At 42.4% G+C, this 22,897-nt stretch overlaps 1 protein-coding gene across 1 annotated transcript in view; it reads left to right on the plus strand.

Moving 5' to 3' along the window:
* Positions 1-22,897, plus strand: part of RPTOR (regulatory associated protein of MTOR complex 1) — a 5,042,670-nt gene that overhangs the window by 1,718,875 nt on the left and 3,300,898 nt on the right. Inside the window, exon 7 of the mRNA XM_044068087.1 lies at positions 5,578-5,637. Within this exon, the coding sequence (XP_043924022.1) occupies positions 5,578-5,637 (60 nt within the window). The remainder of the gene's footprint in view (positions 1-5,577; positions 5,638-22,897) is intronic.

The following is a 22,897-nucleotide window of genomic DNA, read 5'->3' on the forward strand; positions in this document are numbered from 1 at the left end:
ATGCTAAAAGAGTTTTATCATCTCTGTGTGAGAAGCACATATCTCTCAGATATGCAGCTGCTAAGAAGCAATAAAGCACTTTCCATTTTAAACCTTTTTATTAAAATTACTTTCAAGACAATAGAAAAACTTCTAGCTCTAGACATTGTGTCTTCACTGAAACTAAGAGATAACACAATTGTAAAACAGTTTCAACTTATTTTCTTGAAGTTTTGCAAGTTAACTCTGTATGTTTCAGCTTCCACTATTAAAACATACATTTGCGCAGGTATATAGTTTATATACATTTCTGTTCTTTTCCAGTAGGGTACACTGTGGTTACATTTTAGCTCAGTACTTTACACACACTTCTGCACCAGTAGTTTAATATACACGTAACATATAGTTCTCTTAACATTTGTAAGACAAGCATATGAATAATATTAATAATCACAAATGACACATGATTATCCACAAAATTCCAGATAGCTGGGCTGGCAGTGTCACAAGCTGGATGTGGGGAATGACAAACAAAGCCACAAAGACTGTATGCATGGTTTGGTAAATCCATTGTAATGCAAGGAATGCACTGATTATTCCCCAAAATCGAGAGGGGAAAAATTGTTATAGTGAGGTTCATATATGTATGAATCTTGTTATTAGTAAGGGTTGTGCTGCAACAGAAATTGCAGTACAACAGAGCTACATTGGAAACATGTACACAACTTGAAAAGCTGTAACGCACTTTGTACTGCCACACAAATAGCAAAACTGTATCAGAGCAGCATATCTAACTGCTTTAAAACTGTTAATAAGAGTAGCACTTTGCTTCAGTCCATTGTTAGTATGACATCACAAAGCCATGCCCATATTTTGTGCTCCTGCACATTTTTGAAAAGGCTTCAAAGCAAGGATACATTTTCCATGCTTATTTGCAATGAGTTTCTGTGAGCCATTCTGGTAGAGTTGCAAATAGTAAGGTATGTATCTGTTGCTTGGTGTTCATAGTCCCATAGACTTAGGGTAGTAGGCATACTGAGTTGGGGAGTGTACAGTTCCCTCTTCAATATGTCTTCATTCCTGTACTGGTAGCGTAGAGGGCTAAACTCCTTGCTGCATCCCACGTGATCAAAGTTTGATTGACTGATTGGGTGCTTGATGGAATAGCCAGGGAAAATGGGTGTACTTAGTGGTGGATTATAACATGGGCAAAACAGGCAGATGCCTGGGGTCCAGATCTCCAGGGAACCTATGGACAGCCAAAGAAATTAATTTAATTTAAGAAAGTTTATGTTTAGCCCTGATGACTGGTTCAGTTAGCTTACATGCCAGACATCATAATAGCTTACTTTGATTGCTTTTTGCTTAAAAATAAAGTTAAGTGATAAAACACTGGGTATTTTGTATGTATACACACAGTGCCTATCACGTGTGCATTCACAGCACAGGTTGGTGCTGCTTCTTTATTTATTTAATTTTATGTTTACTGAAAAAGTAAATAAGTAAGTGAGCAAGCAGCCCAAATATTGATAAGTATAAGAATTGTTCAGAGGAGGTTAGAAAAGACTGGGAAGAGGGACTGGAAAAGCAATTTATAGAAAAAATTGGAGGGCATGTGTATGACTCCCGAGTATGCAACAAAGTCCAGAATGTTGTGTTTGAAAGTGTTTGCACCGGTACTTTTATACCGCAGATTGACTAAATATTTTTCCTCAAGTAGATAGCAAATGTTGGAATTGAGATTGGAAAGAAAGAGGTAACTGAGAATATGCTTTTTAGGAGTGTAATGAGTTGACAGATTTTTAACATTTCCTACAGAGTACTCTCAGAAAAATTGGGGGAGCAAATGGCTCTAAGGAAATGCTTCTTTTAAGGTGGAAATGTAAGGCTGGCAAAAAAGAGAATCATTAGAAAATGGAAATACAAATTCTAAACCAAGTGTATTTGAAGTATCCAATATTGTAAAAGTGATAAAAGAACCGGAAGTGAGTTCTTTAGAAAAGGGAAGGAACAAATTATGTAGAAATAAATGGAATCTGTGGAAACAAAATATGCAGAATAATGATCAGGAGGAGGAGGACTGTGGTTTAAGGGAAGTCCTGATTCATATGCTAAAAAAATCAGATGGAGGTGTAAAGGGCAAAATGACTATTATTACTTGAATGGGTTTGGAGCTGTCTATAGATTAAAGTAACTTACTCTCTTGTTTGCTCATTTTACACAATCTGCCATTATAGTACTATGCATTTGGTGAAAAGTTTTACTTTTACCACTGTCAGACATAAGAGGTGTACACAGTCAACTGTGGGCTATAATTGATGGGTAAGAGGGGCTGTCTGTGTGTAAAAAGGGCTGACTACAGCTGTCGTGATTAGGTTAAGTATTCATTTGTCTGTCTTTGAATAACTAATGAGATTTGTGTAAAGCAAGTTAAGAGACTTTATTTTGGCTATATTGTTTAATCATAATTGGACATTTGATGTGCGTACAGTCACTTGTCTGCAATTAATGGGTACGGACATCCATAAAATATGACAACATTTCAAATTATTTTAATCCAGGAAAATGAATCTGAAAGATCCAGATGAGTATGAGCATTTATGCATGGGCCTGTTGGAGGAGGGGAGCATGGACTCAAAACCAGCCAGGCCTCAGATGCACTTAATCTGCCACTGGGCGTACACATCTGGGGAGGGAATTGTACTGATGACAGGGTCTTAGCTGAAGAGCAGAGGCCAATCATAATGTAGGGAACTGTTGCTGGGAAAACTTTGGGTGTGCCTTCCCTTACTGGTGACAGTAGCTCAGTTTGTTGCTAGTGAGTGTGCAATCATACACAGGCTTGTGGGCATAGACAGCCCTTGTGGTGACCCAAGTGTTGCTATAGCCACCAGATGTGGGACTAGCCATAAAAATAGAAAAAGCTCACTCTGCAGAATGCAGTCAAAAGCACAGTGCATGCTTATGAATACCTGGATCCCCCTCGGACATTGCATGTTTGACCAAAAGGAGGCTTGATGATCGGCAGGTATGGGGCAAAAGTGACTCGAGTAAAAATCAGTTTTATATTACAACATTTGATCAAAAGGTATAGATATGAAACTGAAACGTCTAGGTGATAATTCAACTTCCATCACATTTACCAATTCTTTAGTAATCCATTGCTTACAGGTTGTGCCTCCATGTCTAGCTTAGTCCTTGTATTGTGAAGAGTATCCTGATACAGCAGTTGTAGGGAGTGAATTTACAAAATGAAAAGAGCTTAGGAAACCAGTCAGTGTTTATGGGATGGTCCCCATTACACAGCTGTCAATTATTGCTGTATGTGCTGCTTGTTATACTTCTCACTCAGGCAGGAAAAGTAAGATGGCTGTAATGTCCCAGATGATGTTGAGATGAGTGGGATGCAACACTACCTACAGAGCGAGAGAAATAAAAACTTGAAAGGGAAACATTTCATCACTGAGATCAGTCTAGTGTTGGTGTACTGTATGGTTTGATTTTTAAATTTTTTTTTTATTGTGTGTACCTTTAATTGTGTATTTTTTAACAAGGGAACGCCTAGTGACCTGCAAACAGTGGACATTTAAGTAACTTGGGTTGGGAGGGTGGCCTAATGGTTAAGGTGTTTGCCTTACAAACACAAGGTGCAGGGTTTGAGTCTCACAAGGGATAATTGTCTAGGCTTGCAATGGCTTGCAAGGGCAGTTAGCCTAGTACTAACCTATGAGCCTAACCTATGAGCCTATGAACAGATGAATATAAGAAAGTAATCCGTTATTTCCCTTACATCTTTTGCATGGTGATGACAGAATTACCTGCCCACTGCATCATTTCAATCAGAAATGAAGTAACTGAATTGTTTTCAAGAGAAAGTAACTTTCATAGAAATGAGAGAGCTCTTAGGTCATTTATTTCTAACTAGTAAGTTGTTAACTTAGCTTTGTTTCCTTCACAAGAGTAAAAAAAAAATCTAGTGACTTTGTACAATTTGTAAAGGGATGATGCATTTTTCATTAATCAATTCATTTATTTACATTTTTTTTATTTATTGCTAAGCTTTTTTGAATGCCTTCATCTCGGCATTCATCATTGAGATCAGTCTAGTCTTGGTGTACAGTATGGTTTGATTTTTTAATTTTTTTTTTTATTGTGTGTACCTTTAATTGTGTATTTTTTAACAAGGGAACGCCTAGTGACCTGCTAGCAGTGGACATTTAAGTGACTTGCCAGGAGTCGCATAACTTGCAAGTGAAGGCTGAGTAAATCTAGCTTAGAGTACAAGATGAAATTTGCTAACAGTTCATAGTCTTAGTGTTTGTGTGCTGTGCCACCATGTACTGTATTTTTAGATGTTTGTAGATGTCAAGTTGCAATGTGCTGTTACTTGGAAAGCTGAAGTTATGGAAGTAGAGTCTCACATTTGGCTTCTGTTTAAACAGGGTGATGGCTTCCTGCTTTTAGGGCAGTTTATAGCAACTAATCACTGAATAGCAGAAGACTGCCCCGAGTTGTAATGCTGTACATGTTTTGCCTCATAAGTAGATGTAGCGTGCATCCAAACTAAGTGTGAATGCAGATTATAGGGGCTCTTAGTTCACTAGAAATAAGTTAGAAATTCGGGGGAGGGGGGTAGGTGATTATAGAAAGTTGCCTGGTAAAGGTAATTTTATTAGTCTACATGGATGCTGCAATGATAGTTTGAATATTAAGAGAAACTGGGGAACTTTCTGTTGTACATGAATGCTTTTGCATTCTTTTAATTATTTTTGCCATAGCATATTGACATTAGTATGAGGAATAGCACTTTGGTCACAGAAAAGTAAAAAATGCTCGAGTCTGAGAAGTGGATTCTGGTGGCAATGAAAATGATATCCATACAGTTTTTTTTTTTTTTTGTCAGTTGCAGTTATATGCATGACATTTTTGTCTCAGTCTTTTAAATTAGTTGACCTTTAAGGAGTTTGCCAGAAAGACAAGCTGTCAGACGTACTGCAGTTAAAGGCTGTCATCCTTGCTAGGAGAGGCTACACAGTCTTGTCCCTCAGCTTTGCAGCACTACCTTGCCTTTCTAAAATCCCATAGTTAAGAGTCCAGTCTTAGGAGAAAGTGAAGTTACTTTGCTTCCTTGCTTTCAAAATGAGAGATTACCAGTCTTGAATGGTTAATATGGCCTTGGATAGTGTCTGATTCAAGTAGAATGTCCTCTGACTTTGTTCTGTTGCAGCCATCTCTGCTGACAACATTTCAAGACTATTTTAAATTCTGAGTTACTGGTTGCCATTGATTGATGCTTTTTGAGCCACTTTCAGATTAACAGTTAGGGTGCACTGGGTTGGGTTGCCTTTGGTACTTTGTCTTGACTGATTTCCCCCAGGTTAGATATTCCATTTTTGTATCTCAGGGTTGTGATGTAAAGGATATAAAAGATTGTTTGGAAAAAATCCTTGCTGTACCTACTATAAGCTTATTGGACTTTGCTTCTTTAAATTCATAGTATGATGCAGTTTCATTCCCCTTGCATGATAGGTGCACTATCACATTGTGTTAACATGAACATATAGTAAAATTCTGATTTTCTTTTTCTTGTCTCTGCAGGTTTTGCATGCAGAAGAGTGCCACACTAGTACCTGGTGTCACACTGGACTTAATTGAAAAGTAAGTGAGATTTTAGTGTATGAGCACTGGAGGCATGATGTTCTTCGTTTTCCATTGCTGCAGTCCTGTACTGACTAGCTATATTTCTTTCTGCACCTCCTCCAAATGAACCACTGGCACTCACAAGATTCACTTTGTGCTAATGACCTAAATGGTCTGCCTACTGCCCATCGCACAGTCTTCCCCAGTTTTAGAAGGAAGTAAAGTATGGATACTGTTCCTCTGGAGTCAGGTGAATATGCTGTGATAGCTGTAGTATTAATGGTGTGCAGGCTGTTGGTGTTTGAAATATTTCCACCTCCCTCTTCAGACATAATCGCTGTTGGTAATGGACTGGTACAGAACATTTTGGTTTTTCTTGCCTCTTCAAAGCCAGACTGAGTCATACCAGGAAGCAAAAGTGAATAACTGTACTTTTGGGAAAGAACCCCTCCGTGCAAGGGATTGGCCATACATTTCTCAACTGTTATAAGTCCCTTATGGTATGTTGTTTTAGGTGAAGTTGGTTGCCTTGCCTGTTTCATTTTGTGCTAGGCTTTGACTAGTAACATTTTTAGGAGGTTAGACTGTGCCAGATTAGTGTTTGGGAATTATAAAATGCCGCCGGATGCCCCGCCTGGCCCAAGAAGCGCAAAGGACAAACAGCCTGGGGTTGAGGGTTGATGAACCGCAGTCCCGGACGTTTTTTTAGGTGGCTCAGTGGAGCCAGAGGTTTTGCCAGGTGTTTCTATGGAGTCTCAGGCAGAAACTTTACTGTTACAGGATGTACCCTCTCAGGAGGCAGGCCAGGCTGAGGGGCTTCTCAGGTAACTATTCTTCCCTCTCTTCCCAAAGTAGTTAGAGCCTCTCCTTCTGTTGCCAAAACTTCTTTTAGAGGTAGGGCAACTTCAGCTTCAGTAGGGGCTTCTCCTAGCCTTTCGGGTTCTGTACCTAAGAAACATATGCTTAAAATGGCAGAAGATTTGATTACTATGATTAGAGGTTCTATGGGCCCTCCTGATAAGAGGCCTAGAGTGGAACCAGAGTTTGACAGTTTTGAACAGGGTTCGGGGCTTCTGAGTCTTCTCTGAGGAAGATTTGCAGGAGTATCCTCATTATTCTGATTCTGATGTGGATGATGCCACTCCTTCGGCTTCTCCTCCTGAGGATTTTTCATTTTCAGAGACTCTGCATTCCATGAGGGAGCACTTTAAATGGGAAGGCCAGGATTACTCTGATTCCAGGAAGAGGCTTAGGGAATTCTTGTTTTTACCCCAGCATAGGCCCTTAGCTATACCTCCTGTGTTGAATGTGGTGGAAGATGTTTTTGCAGAGGCTTCCCTGAACCCTGATTCTTTGCCTCCTGCTCCTGTTAAACCTGATAGGTACTATAGGGTGCCCGAAGCTCATAAGTATTTGTTTAAGAGTCCTAGGGCGGACCCAGAAACTGTTTCTCAGGGGCCTAAAGGTGTTAAGGCCTCTGTGGTAAACAATCCTGTTCCCACTGACAAAGAGGCAAGGGCGTTAGATAGGTGGGGTAAGAAAGTATATACTTCTTCCACTCTAGCCATGAGAGCGTTGAATTGTCAGTTTCACATGCTGAAATATCAAAATTATCTCCTTTCACAATTGAAATCTAAGGTGGATGCTTTGGCGGAAGGTATTGATTGTAAAGACTTGCTGGATTTAGTTTATGTGTCTGAACAAGTGGGCAAGCATTCTTTGCAATGTGGTTTTGATGCTGTGCAGGCCTCCTCGAGGGTGGCTGCCACTAGTTCTGTTCTTCGCAGGCATGCCTGGTTGAGGGATCAAAATTTGGCTGAGCATGTTAAGACAAGGATTTTGGATGCTCCTTTACAGTCTGATGTGTTGTTTGGTTCACCTGTGGAAGCAGTTTTAAAGAAAATGGAGGACAAAGCTAAGTCTATGCAAACTGTTAAAGATTTTTTGCAGGTACAGCCACCTAAGTTTAGTAGAAATTGGCCTGCTAAGGGGTGGACATATCCTGCTTATGATTCCCAGTCTAGGGGTAGGTCTAGACGTGGTAGGGGCAGGGCTCAAGGTTCTTTTAGGCCTAGATCAGGAGTTCACCTGCTCAGACTTCTGGTGAGGGCAGGGGTCAGTCCTTTAGTAAACAGACCCAATGACCTGCCTTTTCAGCTGCCAGTAGATTCTCGCCTGGCAGCTCCTTTGGAAGGACGACTGTCTCTTTTCAAAGAAAATTGGGATTTAATTACTCAAGACAGATGGGTGTTGGACATCATTCAGCCAGTCCCTGTATCAGTAAGGGGCCTAGGATTTTATTCTCATGTTCCTAGTACCAAAGAAGGGGAACACGTGGGGAGTGCTTTTGGATTTATCTCTCCTCAACACTTATCTGGACATTCCCAAGTTCAAGATGTTGACGTTACAACAGCTTTTACCCCTGCTGGGCAAAGATCACTGGATGGTAACTTTAGATCTCAAGGAAGCTTACCTTCATGTGCCTATCAGGCTAAGTTACAGGAAGTATCTGCGGTTTCGAGCTGGAGATTCTCATTATCAGTTCTCTGCATTGCCCTTTGGCTTATCTACTGCGCCCAGAGTATTCACAAAGGTTCTGGCTCCAGTGATAGCTTACTTCAGGCTACAAGGACTTCAAATCTATCCTTATTTAGACGACTGCCTGTTTCTGGCTCAAGACAAGGAAGACCTTCTTCAGCATCTGGAATATCTTATAGCAGTGCTAAGATGCCTAGGGTATTCTGTGAACGAAATAAAGTCCAGTCTAGTACCCTCTCAAGACATGTGCTTTCTGGGTGTGAGACTGAATACAGCAGCCCAGATGGCCTTTTAACCCCGGACAAACAAAAGAGTCTATCACTTTACTTCCATCAACTATCTCATCAGTCCGTGCTGACTGCAGAGACAGTCCTTCAAGCATTAGGGTTCATGGCATCTTGTATTCTGGTGCTTCCCAATGCCAAACTGCATATGAGGAAGTTACAATGGTATCTCAAAATGTATGGACACAGCACTGCCAGGATTTAGACACTGTCATTCAAATAATACCTTGCCTTCAAAGAGAATTTTTGTGGTGGGCTCAGGAATGTCACCTAAACAAGGGACTCTCTGTGACCCGGCCAGAGGCTAGTCAGATTTTACCGACAGATGCCTCAGACATTGCTTGGGAGCTCATCTAAATGGAAAGTGGATACAAGACAAGTGGCCTGCCAGACTACAGCATCTACATATCAACATGAAGGAGATGTTAGCAGTCCAGTTCGCATTGATGGCTTTCAAGGAGTTACTTCTTCCAGGGCAGGTGTTGATTCTAACAGACAACACAACTGTCATGTGGTACTTCAACAAACAAGGGGAACACATTCTTATCCTCTATGCAGGCAAGCAATGATTTTATGGGAGACTGCGCTACGCTTGCACCTAACTCTTCAGGCAAGGTTTCTGCCAGGAGCACAGAACTCCTTAGCAGATGTGTTAAGCAGACAAATCATGGATCCCCACAAGTGGAAACTGGATCTTCATGTATTTCAGAAATTGACAGTGTCATGGGGAACTCCAGACATAGATCTGTTCGCTTCTCCACTAAACCACCAGCTGCCACAGTTTTGCACAAAGGGGTTTCATCACACAGCTTGGAAAGTGGATGCTCTGTCTTTCAGTTGGACAAACCTTCATGTGTATGCCTTTCCACCTCTGCCTCTTCTTCCAAAGGTACTGTTAAAGGTCAGACAGGACAGGCCAATGATGATTTTGATAGCTCCAGATTGGCCTCGGCAACACTGGTACCCTCTACTACGGAGTCTGGTAAAGAAGCCTCCATGGCCTTAACCTTTGATTCCACATCTGTTATCCCAGCAGGACGGTCATCTGCTCAATGTCAAGCTTCACTCTCTTCATCTGACAGCCTGGCATATTCTGTGTTGAACCACAGCAGGTCTCAACTTCCTCAACAAGTTTTAAATGTGATTATGGAAGCTAGAAGACCTAGTACAAGGAAAGTGTACGCAGCAAAATGGAAGAGATTTTTATTTTGGAGTAAAGCAAAGAATTTGGAGATTTCTGAGCCTAATTTGAGTATGGCTCTTCAATATCTTACTGAGTTGCTGGACAAGGGTCTGTCCTTCTCTTCCATTAAGATTCATGCTGCAGCAATCTCAGCTCACTATGATTGTGACCCACCATTGTTTTCATCCTTTGTTCAAGCAGTTTCTTAGAGGGGCAAAAATATAAGACCCCACGTAGAGCTCCTACTCCTGCTTGGGATCTCAATTTTGTGTTGGAAAAACTTACTCTACAACCTTTTGAGCCTCGGCTACTGCTGAATTGAAATATTTGTCATGGAAGACTGCTTTTTGTTGGCTATTACTTCTGCAAGAAGGGTGTCTGAGTTGCAGGCCCTTATGGCAGTCGAGCCCTTTTGATTTTCCATAAGGATAGGGTATCATTACGCACTAATCCTTCCTTTATGCCTAAGGTGGTTTCTAGTGTGGCTTTAAACCAAACTATTCATTTGCCTACTTTTTATGCAGACCCCCAAAATAAAGGGAAAAGATTTTGCATACTTTAGATGTACACAGGCAATTGCGTTATTACTTAAGCAGGACTAAGGATTTTAGGCAGTCTCAGCAGTTGTTTGTTTCTTTTGCTTTGAGTTCAGGGCAAGCCTGTGTCAAAACAAACTATTTCTAGGTGGATTGGCTTTTGCATTGCATTTTGTTATTCCCATCATGGCAAGAAGGTTCCGCTGGGATTAGGCCTCATTCCACTAGGGCTACTGCCACTTCAACAGCATTTCTACGGGGTGGCAACTAAGGATATTTTGGAAGCAGCTACTTGGAGTTCAGTGCATACTTTCTCTAAGCATTATCACCTTCCTATCTACTCTAAGTCTAGGGCTGGTTTTGCCACAGCTGTTTTGCAAGGCATGTTGTCAGCTCCTGCTTCTTTATGATTTGCCAGCCTCCCTTACCTCTGCTTTGGGATTCTACCCAATAGTAAGGACTGCAGCAATGGAAAACGAAGAACATAGTACAGTTTTGTACCTACCATAAATGTAGATGTTCGAGGATTCCATTGCTGCAGTCCAATTACCCTCCCTCCTTCCCTCTGTGTTTAGGGGTGGTTGTGTAGGTGTGTTTACCTGCTTATATTTTTGTATATATTGTTCATGTTTTGGTGCAGGTATTTTGGGCCTTGTCTTTTTAGGGTCTTCTGACATCTGGGGCAAGAAAAGACTGAGGATATGACGCCGGTCATGCGCATTAGTACCCTGACGTACTGACGTCAGTCTAATGCGCCCTGACCGACGTCAGCCTTATACTCTGGTATTCGGGCCGACTGGATGCGGACTATACCCAATAGTAAGGACTGCAGCAATGGAATCCTCGAACATCTACATTTATGGTAGGTACAAAACTGTACTTTACTGCATGTAATGGAATAATTCCTTACAGGGCTTTGTCAGGGAAGGTTAAAATTATTAGTAGTTCATTCATTGTTCTACCCAACACTACATGAGATCAACTGATGCATGATATATCTCACTTAGACCATCTTCGGGGGGTTGGAGGGAGTTGTTTGGTGTGGGGCCACAGCAAAGTATAAGAAAGCCAGAAGAGGGAATTCTGTTTTGGCCTTACTTTCTTTTCTGTTCCTTTACTCCCATCTTGTACTGACTAGCTATTATGCAATTCTTCACTGCACCTCCTCCAAATGAACCACTGGCACTCACAAGATTCAGTTTGTGCTAATGACCTAAATGGTCTGCCTACTACCCATCGCACAGTCTTCCCCAGTTTTGGAAGTAAAGAGAAGTATGGATACTGTTCCTCTGGAGTCAGGTGAATATGCTGTGATAGCTGTAGTATTAATGGTGTGCAGGCTGTTGGTGTTTGTATTTGTATGTCCACCTCCCTCTTCTGCATAGTCGCTGTGTGGTAATGGACTGGTACAGTACATTTTACTTTAATTCCTGACTCTTTAAAGCCAGACTGAGTCATACCAGGAAGCAAAACTTGTCAACCCAAGGTTACTTTTTTGGGGAGAGAAGCCCGCACCCCCTCCGTGCAAGGGTCTTGGCTCCTTACATTTCTCAACTGTTATAAGTCCAAGGTCTCAAAACCTTATGGTATGTTGTTTTAGGTGAAGTTGGTTGCCTTGCCTGTTTCATTTTTGTGGACTTCTCTAAATGGCTTTGACTAGTAACATTTTTCTAAAGTAAAGAAGTCATTCTATTACATTACCTGAAACCATGTAACCATAGGTATAGTACAGTACCCTCCAAGGAGAAACGTTATTGCATACTATGATCACATCATGTGTGTTGGGGTCTTCTTCTTCTTGTGTCTTGTTTTTGGAGTATCAGCTTAACCATAAATAATGGCTCTGCCCCTGTGGCTTGGATCATACCTGAAAAAGGTCTACAAGGATCATTTCACGTGATAACCGATAGTTAAATAAAGGTGAAGTATATTCTGCAAACATCCATTACTCTGAAATAATGTACTGGCTTTAATAGAATCTTGTATATGTGTTAAGGTAATCAGCAAGATAACAGCAGGGCATCATTTCCTTTGGGAAAAAGTGCTGAAGTGCAGGAGGTCAAAATTTAAGACCTGGGGAAAGAGATTTGAGGAAATATGAGAAATTGGAGAATGGAAATATTTCCACAGAATAGCTTCCTAGAGAAAGCTAAGCTTTTGTAACAAATGCAGTAATGCCTTTACCAGTGCCTGTGGGTTACTACATAGAAGCATAAAGCAGAAGGTATATCTTGAAGAGGGGTCCGATAATGTCTTTGAAGCTATGTGGGTATTGTTAGACCAGCAGAGTAAGCAATTTAATCCTTCCTTTGCTGTGATAATTTTCTTTTTCTTTTGCATGCTTTAGTAAGTCTCACAAAAAGGTAATAATTGTTTGAGCAAACCGGGATTAGAGCATTTTATTTGTAGAAAACGTAGTTAGCCACTAAGATGTCCTTCAAGAATGCAACTGCAGTCATAACATATGGGTTGTCCTGCCTCAGGCAGCCCTCGGTCGGCCGAATTCCAAAGTCTGGGTCCGGCGTCGGCTGGTGTCGCCTCCTCTCCGACATCACAACAGCTGGAGTATAAAGGCATCGGCCGACACCATCTTCTTCAGTCTTTCTTGCCGCGCGGTGCCCGAAGCAGAAGCAGTTCGCAAGTGCCGGTCAGTCAGCTCCTGTGTTTTCAGTACCGAAGTCATCTAAAAGCTAAGTACCCCATTGGGGAACATTTTTTCATGCCTCAGCCGATGTCAGAACAAATTGAGAAAGTTAACAATTGTTTGTCTTGTGGTAAACAAATACCTCATAAGGACTTCCATTCCTACTGTCGTCCTTGCCTGGGCCCAGACCACGACGTCTCTGCCTGTGCTGCCTGTGCTTGCTTTAATAAGCGCACTCTCAGGTGCCGGGCAGAATTTGCTGAAGACTTTTTTGGCGAATCCTTTGCATATACCATGCCGTCGGATCAACCGACAGCTCAATCTTCCAAAAAACGGAAAGACCGGGACCGGCATCCTCAGCCCACGTCCTCTACCGATACTACTCCTAGACCCTCCGCTAGTGCTTCGGTCCCTGCGGAAGCGGTGATTCAGCCGCTCCAGACTGACGACACAGCGTTATCTACTCCTTCTGTCCCGGAGACCTCTTTGGTGCCGGTTGTTGATTTTCCTCCGGATACCGAAGTTCTTGATTTACCCGACACCATTCCGATGGACAAGGTCACTCCTGTACGTGGGGCTGCTAGGCCTCCTGTATCTATGTCCATCAAGGCCTTTGCACGTGCCAAGGCCGCCAGCCAGGCCAAGGCCCATCCTAAACCTGCTGTCCAGGCCCCCTCTTCTGATAAACAGATTATGTGTCTTGCTGCAGACCTTATTTCCCTTATCAGGGGTCTCAGCCTCACCCAGACAGAGGTTCTCAGCCTCCTGCAGAGAAAAGGCCTAGAACTGAGCAGACTGAAAACCTCTCTTCAGATGAGGCCTCTGGGGATTCTGAGCATTCAGATATTCAAGAAGAATCTTTCCAGGCCTATGAGGATTCTGATGCTGAGGAATCAATTCCTTCTGCCTCTCCTCCAGAGGATTTCTCTTTTGGTGAAGTCCTGCACTCAGTGAGGGAACATTTCCAATGGCAGGGTCAGGAATTCTCTGATTCCAGGAAAAGGCTCCGTACCTTCCTAAAGCTTCCCCAGCACAGACCTTTAGCTATTCCTCCTGTAATGGATGTTTTGGATGATGTTTTCTCTGATTCCAGTGCTAACCCTGACTCTCTCCCCCCTGCTCCTGTCAAGCCAGACAGATATTACAGAGTCCCTGACACTCACAAACATCTCTTTAAGGCCCACACCGTGGATTTAGAAACTATTTCACAGGGTCCCAAGGGAGTGGCTACCTCCACTGCCAAGAACCCTTTGCCAGCGGATAGGGAAGCCAGGTCTATGGAGAGATGGGGTAAAAAAGTTTATACCTCTACCACCCTAGCCATGAGGTCTCTTAACTGCCTTTTTCACATGTTTCAGTACCAGGATTTTTTACTAGATGATTTACAGAAAAAGTTAGCCTCTCCTGAGCCTATTGATAGAAAGGCATTGCAAGGTCACATACATAACACTCAGCAGGTTAACAATCATTTTCTTCAGTGTGTTTATGATGCATTGGAAGCTTCATGTAGGGCAGCTATGACTGGGGCTGTGATACGTAGACATGCTTGGTTAAAAGATCAGCCACTGCCAGACCATGTCAAAGTAAAGTTACTTGATGCACCTCTGGAAAAACAGAAGCTTTTTGGTGCTAATGTACAAGATGTGTTGAAGTCCATTGAGGAAAAAGCTAAGTCAGTACAGACAGTCAAGGATTTCCTCCAGGTTCAGCCACCCAGATTCAGTAGAAACTGACCTTCAAAGAATTGGTCCTTCCCAGACTCGGACAAGTTTCAAAGGGGAAAGAACAGGCGTGGCTGAGGTCGAGGCCAATACCGAGGCTCCTACAGGGGACGCCAATGGCAACCTACAAATCAAAGAAGTGCTGCAGCCAGTCCAGCTGCACCACAAGGACAATCACAATGACTTGACTTTCATACCGCCTACAAGGGCTCAGAGAGAAGCACCCTTGGGCGGAAAATTATCCTTATTCTCAAAAAACTGGCATATCTTAACCAAGGACAGTTGGATTCTGGATTTAATAGACAAGGATTACAGATTCCACTTCCATACTTTACCTACAAGACAAGGCATGCCAAACCTGCCACACCATCAAAGGGCAGAGGCACTCATTCAAGTTTCAAAGCTATTAAGTATAAAAGCAATAGAAAAGGTACCTCCCTAGGAACAAGGCCAGAGATTCTATTCAAGACTGTTTGTTGTTCCAAGAAAGGAAAACAAATGGAGGCCTATACTAGACTTGTCTACTCTAAATACCTTTCTCATTGTGCCAAAGTTCAAAATGCTGACGTTATAGCAACTCCTTCCCATGCTGGGCAAGGGGTCTTGGCTGGTCACGCTGGACCTCAAGGAGGCATACCTGCATGTCCCTATCAGACAAAGCTGCAGAAGATACCTCAGATTTCTTGCAGGGACAGAGCACTATCAATTCTCAGCATTGCCGTTTGGCTTATCTACTGCGCCCAGAGTGTTCACGAAATGCCTGGCATCAGTAGTGGCACACTGCAGACTCCAGGGAATTCAAATATAGCCCTACCTGGACGACTGCCTCATACAAGCAGACAACAGACAAACCTTAATAAAAAACTTGGACTATGTCATGCAATTACTACAGGCCTTGGGATACACAGTCAGCATTCAGAAATCAAGACTACTGCCATCCCAACAGATTATTTTCCTAGGAGCCAAACTGGACACACAAGCACAAATGGCCTACCTCACAGAGGAAAAACAACAGCAGTTACCGGAGTACTTCAAAGGCCTAGCACAGCTCTCCCAGCTGACTGCAAGGAAACTCCTGCAGGCCCTGGGGTTCATGGCATCATGCATTCTTCTGATACCTTTGGCAAGACTTCATATGAGAAAGCTGCAATGGTATTTGAAAAGCTTATGGTCCCAACACAGCCAAAGCCTAGAGGACGTAATCCCACTTATTCCATGTCTGCAAAAGGAATTCTTGTGGTGGGTTCAAGCAAGTCAATTAAACAAAGGCATGTCTTTCAACAGACCTCAAGCAGGTCAAATAATTACAACAGATGCCTCAGATCATGGATGGGGAGCGCACATGGAGGGCAGATGCGTTCAAGGTCAATGGACACCAAAGGAAAGACATCTACACATAAACCAAAAAGAGATGCTGGCAGTGATACATGCAATCGAGAGTTTAGAAAAATCACTGCAGCAAGGACATTTACTAATAAGGACAGACAACACCACTGTCATGTGGTATATAAACAAGCAGGGAGGGACTCATTCTTACCCCCTCTGCAGACTAACAATGATTCTCTGGGAAAAAGCACTAAGTCTGAAAATACACCTGCAATCCCAGTTTGTGCCAGGCAAGGACAATGTACTGGCGGACAAGCTGAGCAGAAATTTCTTGGATCCACACGAATGGATGCTGCATCCCCACATTTTCTCACAAATAACAAAGATATGGGGAAGACCGGACATAGATCTATTTGCGTCTCACACGAATCATCACCTGGAAAAGTTCTGTACCAGGACTCACCATGCACTAGCCTGGACAACGGATGCTCTCTCCTTCAGCTGGAATTCCCTAAAAATTTATGCATTTCCTCCTCTGCCACTGTTGACCAAGGTGATCCTGAAGATCAAAGCAGAACAACCAACAGGCATTTTGATAGCTCCGGACTGGCCAAAGCAACACTGGTACCCATTGCTGTTGAGCATAACTCGGACCAAACCGTGGCCTCTGCCCCTATGGCCCCTGCTCCTAACACAACACAACTACAGGACTGTTCACCAAAACCTGAAAACATTACATCTGACAGCCTGGAGGTTACTTTAACTCCTTCGGCTTCCAGTCTTTCCAAGGCAGTTCAGGACATCTTATTGGAAGCACGCAGACCATCCACCAGAAAAGCCTATTCGGCCAAGTGGAAGAGATTCAGCATCTGGGCTGCCAACAGGTGTCAGGATACAACAGTACTGAGTATACCTCAGATATTGGAATACTTGGCAGAAATGTTTCATACTGGACTCTCATATTCTTCCATAAAGATTCATGCTTCAGCAATCTCAGCAAGATACAACTGTGATCCACCAGTGTTCTCACATCCTTTGCTAAGACAGTTCCTGAGAGGGATAAAGAATATCAAGCCTCCCAGAAAACAACCAGTACCTGCATGGGACCTCAATTTTGTACTGGAAAAATTGTCTCTGCCTCCCTTTGAGCCAGCAGCAACCTCGGAGATGCAATTTCTATCATGGAAGACGGTTTTTCTATTGGCAGTCACATCAGCAAGAAGAGTCTCGGAGATACAGGCACTCATGGCAGTACCTCCTTTCCTCATTTTCCATCAGGACAGAGTCTTTCTTAGAACAAATCCTTCTTTCATGCCAAAGGTGATTTCCAGGGTGTCTCTAAATCAAGCTATTCACCTTCCCACTTTCTTCCCCAATCCTCAGAATATAGGGGAAAGACTGCTGCATACCTTGGACATACACAGGCAACTACGCTACTACTTGGACAGAACTAAGGCCACCAGAAAGTCTGACCAGCTGTTTGTAGCTTATGCTGCTGGAATACAAGGAAAAGCAATCTCCAAGCAAACAATTTCAAAATGGATTGGACACTGCATCAGATTCTGCTATTCTTACCAGGGAAAAAGTGTGCCAGCCAATATTAGGCCACATTCCACCAGAGCTATAGCCACATCCACAGCTTTCCTAAGAGGAGTGGCTACAAAGGACATTCTAGAGGCTGCTACATGGAGCTCCGTGCATACATTTACCAAACACTACAACCTGCCTTTATACTCCAGATCCCGAGCAGGCTTTGCTTCGGCAGTCCTGCAGGGCATTTTAGCTACACCATCCTTTTCTTAGCTCCATCCACCTCCAGCTTGGCTATGGTATTCAACCCATATGTTATGACTGCAGTTGCATTCTTGAAGGACATAGTACAGTTTTGTACCTACCATAAATGTAGATGTCCGATAGATATGCAACTGCAGTCGGATTTTCCCTCCCTCCTTCCCCTCTTTTCTTTCTTTATGGGTCCATTCCCCCTGTTCCTTTTAGCTGGGGGTATCCCCTATGGTGTATCTGTTTATTACTGTTGTGCATGTCTGGAATTGTTTATCCATTCACCAAATTTAGCCTTCCTAGGGGGGCACCTGGCATCTGGGGCAAGAAACACTGAAGAAGATGCCGTCGGCCGATGCCTTTATACTCCAGCCGGAGGCGACACCAGCCGACGCCGGACCCAGACTTTGGAATTCGGCTGACTGAGGGCTGCCTGAGGCAGGACAACCCATATGTTATGACTGCAGTTGCATATCTATCGGACATCTACATTTATGGTAGGTACAAACCTGTACTTTCCATTTGTTAGTACCTGTACAGTGGTGATGCATGTAATTAGAACATGTTTATCCAGTCAGCAATGTTGCTGTGCTGCTCTCACTCTCACCTGTGCTCTCTCTCTCTCTCTTCCTCTTCCTGTCCCTTGAGTAGGATGTTCCCATTGCACCCCTGACTTTCCTTTCTCCCAAACAACATCTGTGACTAACCTCTTTGCATAGGTAGCAAAATCAGCAGTTTAGTAGCAGTATATATCAGTGAAAGAATACACTACTACAGTGCAATGCACAAATCTTTTGGGGAGTGTCCAATATAATCTTTTTTCTGTACCTTTTTAAGTCCCTCTGTCTTATCCAGAACACTTTAGTAGGATAGTCTAATAGTACTCCCCCCCCCCGGCCCAAGGTGCAAACTGTAGTACTTAATGCCTTCCTTCCCTGTAATTAAAGATGTTTCTGCCTAGCTCCTAATGATGGTACAAAATTTATTTTGAGAGCTTCTGTCTTTTCTAAGTTAAGCTTATAACAGGAAAACTTGACAAGCTTTCCTAAGACTTCATGTATTGTATTTAGTTCTTTCTCTGGATTTGCAGAGATTAGAAGGTCATGTATACACAGAGAAAATAAAGATGCAGGTTCCCTATCCAAATCCCCTGGAATGGGGCCATCCTGATGGGACATGCAAATAGCTCTAATGTAGGACAAGTAAGAGTGGCAATAACTAACACACTTGGCAGGTTCTTTTAGACACATTGAATGCTGTGGACAGTTCAGAGTGCATTTTAACCTTAGCCATGGAACTGTTGTACAGGAATGCTAACAAGGTAATAGTTTTGAGACAAGTCCAAACTTCTTAAACAGGAAATCTCATCTGACTCTGTCAAAGGCCTTTTCTGCATTTTAATGCAAGGCTACTAATCTCTTATGCACTCTTTCAGCTTCAGCTATTACTCTGTCTTGAATAAATTATCAGCTGTATTCTTACCCTTCATGAGTCCTATCTGGTCTTTATGCAGCAGGCCTGGTGTAATTGCACCAAGTCTTTTGGCTATTGTAGACATGAACAACTTGTATTCATGGTTTAACACTGACATGGGATGATAAGACTGAGGAATAGAAGGGTCCTTCCCCTCCTTTGGTATCACACCACTGTTGCCTTCTTCAAGAAGTCAGGTACTTCACTGGTTTCCAGTATTCTTTCGAATAGCTGTTCAAGAACCATGATGACTGGTTCCATAGCCAAGGAGTAAATCTCCAATGGGAGTCCATCCAGCCCTGATGTTTTACTTTTTTTTTTCTTTTTAATGTGGCTTGCAGTGCCGCCCTAATTTCCTTTCTGGTTATCCTGCTCGCCAACCTATTTGGGTCAACCAAAGTGACCAGTGGATTTCTTCTTGCCTTAAATACTCTTCTGTTTGAGCATATGTACCCCCCTGTGTTCTCCTCTTGCTCATACAACCTGCTTAGAAACCCTAAAGACCTAGAGAATCCTTTTAGGATCATATATCAAAGGTTCACTGAGCCCCCCCCCCCTCCCCTCACCTTAGCTCCTTACCACTTCCCCTTCTTTACACAGAGCTGAACTGCCAAATGTTTAGTACTTGTGGGAGGCATCAAAATCTGCCATTTGTAATATGGCACTGGATTATTCTATTTTATAGTCTAAAAACCCAGTTATGTTCTCCCTCACCTTATGGTACTCTTGTCTACTAGCCTTCCCACAATTTTCATATTCCATTGTCAACAATAATGCCTTCATATGTGCCATCCTCCTGTTTACCTCCTGCAGCTGTTGGCTTATCTTTTCTTTTAAAAGTCTGCTTGATTTTTTTTTTAAGTCCCCTCAGACCTCACCCTACCAGCCTGGCCCCCAGTGCACCACATCCACACTGGGTCTGCCAACCATTATCCTCTTATTCCACTGGATCCTAAGGGCATCCTGGGTGCTCAGCTGTCAGTGCTTCCATCTAGGGGGTCTTTTATATGCCCCTACCCACTCCCTTTCTCCACCCCACCCCCACAGTCATCAACTACTTCTAGGAGCAACTCCCCTTTTTGGATCACCCTCCCTTGGGGAGTGCCATTGATGAGTGCCCTCACTCCCATGATGGGCACTGTCATCCCTCCCTGCTGCTGCATCAGTTACCTGAGCCAATAATTGAACCTGGATCTCCTGGGCTGTAATTGCTATTTCATCACTTTATGCCACTGGAGCAGCAAAACCTGCTTAATTTTTAATCTTAAAGTCCTCCCACTCGCTATTTAGGTTAACTTGCCTGTTTGCCATAGGTAACTTCTTCTTAGCAAAGTTGATCATCTCCCCTGGTATCAAAGGGCCTTTATATAACCAGATATTACATCTCCAGTGAGTGTCCTTGTTCCTGTCCTACTTTGCTGTCTTGCAAAAATTTGGTAAATGATCAGAAAGTACTCTCTGGATATGCAGTAGATTTGCCCACAAATCTAAGTGCTCTCTTTCAGTCATAAACTTGTCCAGTCTGGTTGTGGATCCTTAGCAAGGAGCATAGTGCATGTAATACTTTTCGTCTCTATATAGGTAGTAAATGTACATCTTCGTTACCTAGCAAGATACTTGGCTATTACTTTACCTTGACAGGGTAAATAAAAACCCTAGTCCCATCCCTAACTTCAGTTGTAGAGAAGACCATTTTCCGGTCCCCTCGCCACAACATTATCCTCTCCTGTAGCATTGGCCAGCTCCAAAAGAGATTCATTGTCTCTTCTAACCCCGTTCTCTGAGAGATTAGCATATTGACAGTCATATACAGCTGCCATTGTCACCTACCTTTAATTCTAATTGAAAATTATTTTGGTGTAAAATCATTTGGTCAGCAGTGTCAGAGTTTAAGTAAGGTATCGTAGACAAGCAGAACCAACTCCCTTGCATCCTCTGCTTATTATATATACTAACTCAAAACTCAACATATATTGGAGTGAAGTTTTTGTTTAGTCACTGAATTCAAATTCGTCCTTACTTCTGGGTAGTGTAAGTGAAGAGCATATTGAGATTCTGGGCATATAGGAGCAGAACCCTCATATTGGGAAGTGAAGCATTCCCCTTGCAGATCTGCTGTTTAAAAGTAGTATCTGCCAAATTGTTTTCAGTTTTTTTTTTTTTATGCCCCCCCGGGAATAATTTTTCACCAGATCAGAACCCTGGTGCTCCATATTGGGTCTACAAGCTTGCTGCTACCCCTCTGGACTTACTCCCAGTACCACTGAGGCTGGTTATGGACCCCAAGAGCTTCTTGGAGCATGACTATCTCCGTTTCCATCCTGGGAAGAGTCTTTTAGATGCCCTACCCACTCTCTTTCTTTTCACATTCGTTGACTCCTCTGAGGGCAGCCCCCCTTTCTGTACCACATCTTCCCTAAGGGAGACTCCTCAACAAACACCCTCCCTCTCACGATGGGCACACCCATGTCTCTCTGCTGCTCTGTCAGTCATCTGAGCTGCTGATTGAAGCAGGGTTGACTGACCCATAATTTGGGCTTTATCTCTTATCTTTCTATACCACTGGAGGATGGTCTGCCAACTTATTTTCAGTCTAATGCATTTTCAGTGAAATATTTTAGCTGTAATTGTGTGTATAACATTCAGCCAAACAGCATTTTTACAAAATACATGAATCTATATAAAATGTCTATGTGTATGAGCCTGCACATGTAGGCACACTTTAAATGGGAGTTGCTTGTCTACTTGTATTGCATTTCAATAAAAATTGTTTTGTTGAGACAGGCTAGATAAATCTGAGGACAATAGGTTGCTTTTTCTGAGTGGGTGCAACCTCTGACTCTTGTTATGTTAAGAGGGTGAGTGCACTGATGTGTGTTTTTGATCATTTGGGTTTGAACAAATGGTCTCATACAGGTAATAAGATATGTAATCCTTTTATCTGTTTTAAGCCTTGACTTAGAGTTCATCCTTTATTTTTTAATATCATTATAAAAGTTCTTTCTTATTTAAATTGTTTGTAACATATTTTCAAGTGATACTGGCTTTATTTCTTGGGATTACATGTTGTGGTCTAGTGTGTTAATCCTGCACTTTGTTAGCCTCTAAACTGTTTCTAACATTTCTTCATACCACTCAACCTGTTAGAACAAGAAGTCTGGACAAAGCCATAAGTAAAAGTGAGACAAAGGCACAAAAATATGGCCAATTTTTAAATATTGCTCCTCCAAACTTATAAAGTTGATAGAATAACAGGTTTTGCATTAGTATGAAGTCTGAAACTCAAATATCTGTTGTTATTTTCTAATTTCAATCTTTAATAATTTGCCACTAATTTGCCTGCCAGAAAAAACTCAGTTTCATGAAAAATGAACAAAAATATGAGGCAAAAGTCTGTAGTGTTGAGAGGTATGCATTTCTTCCACATTTAAAGGTCCATCAAGTACTTACTGTTTGTATATAAAGTAATTACACCTGGTATTCATAGGCCCAGTACCAAAATCCCCAAGTCTTGAAGAATGAGCTGTGCTGAGGCAAGCCCCTTTTTGTTTGCCGTTGTGCACTTGAAACCAACATTTTTCCAACACTGCTGAGGCAGTCATCCTTGGAAATTTCTGCCTTGGTATGAATTTTTTATTAAATAAACTTTATTTGTCCAGCTCCATCTTAAAAATGCAGGACCCTGGTACTGGAATTTCCAACATTTTAAATTGTAAATCAAACTGTAAAACAAAGAATTCTGAAACTCTAGCCTCAGACTTGTTATATATTCCCTTTGTTTGCACCTGTAG

Source organism: Protopterus annectens, chromosome 4.part0, assembly GCF_019279795.1.
Source record: "Protopterus annectens isolate FY-2018-M chromosome 4.part0, PAN1.0, whole genome shotgun sequence".
In the NCBI taxonomy this organism is placed as follows: Eukaryota; Metazoa; Chordata; order Ceratodontiformes; family Protopteridae; genus Protopterus; species Protopterus annectens.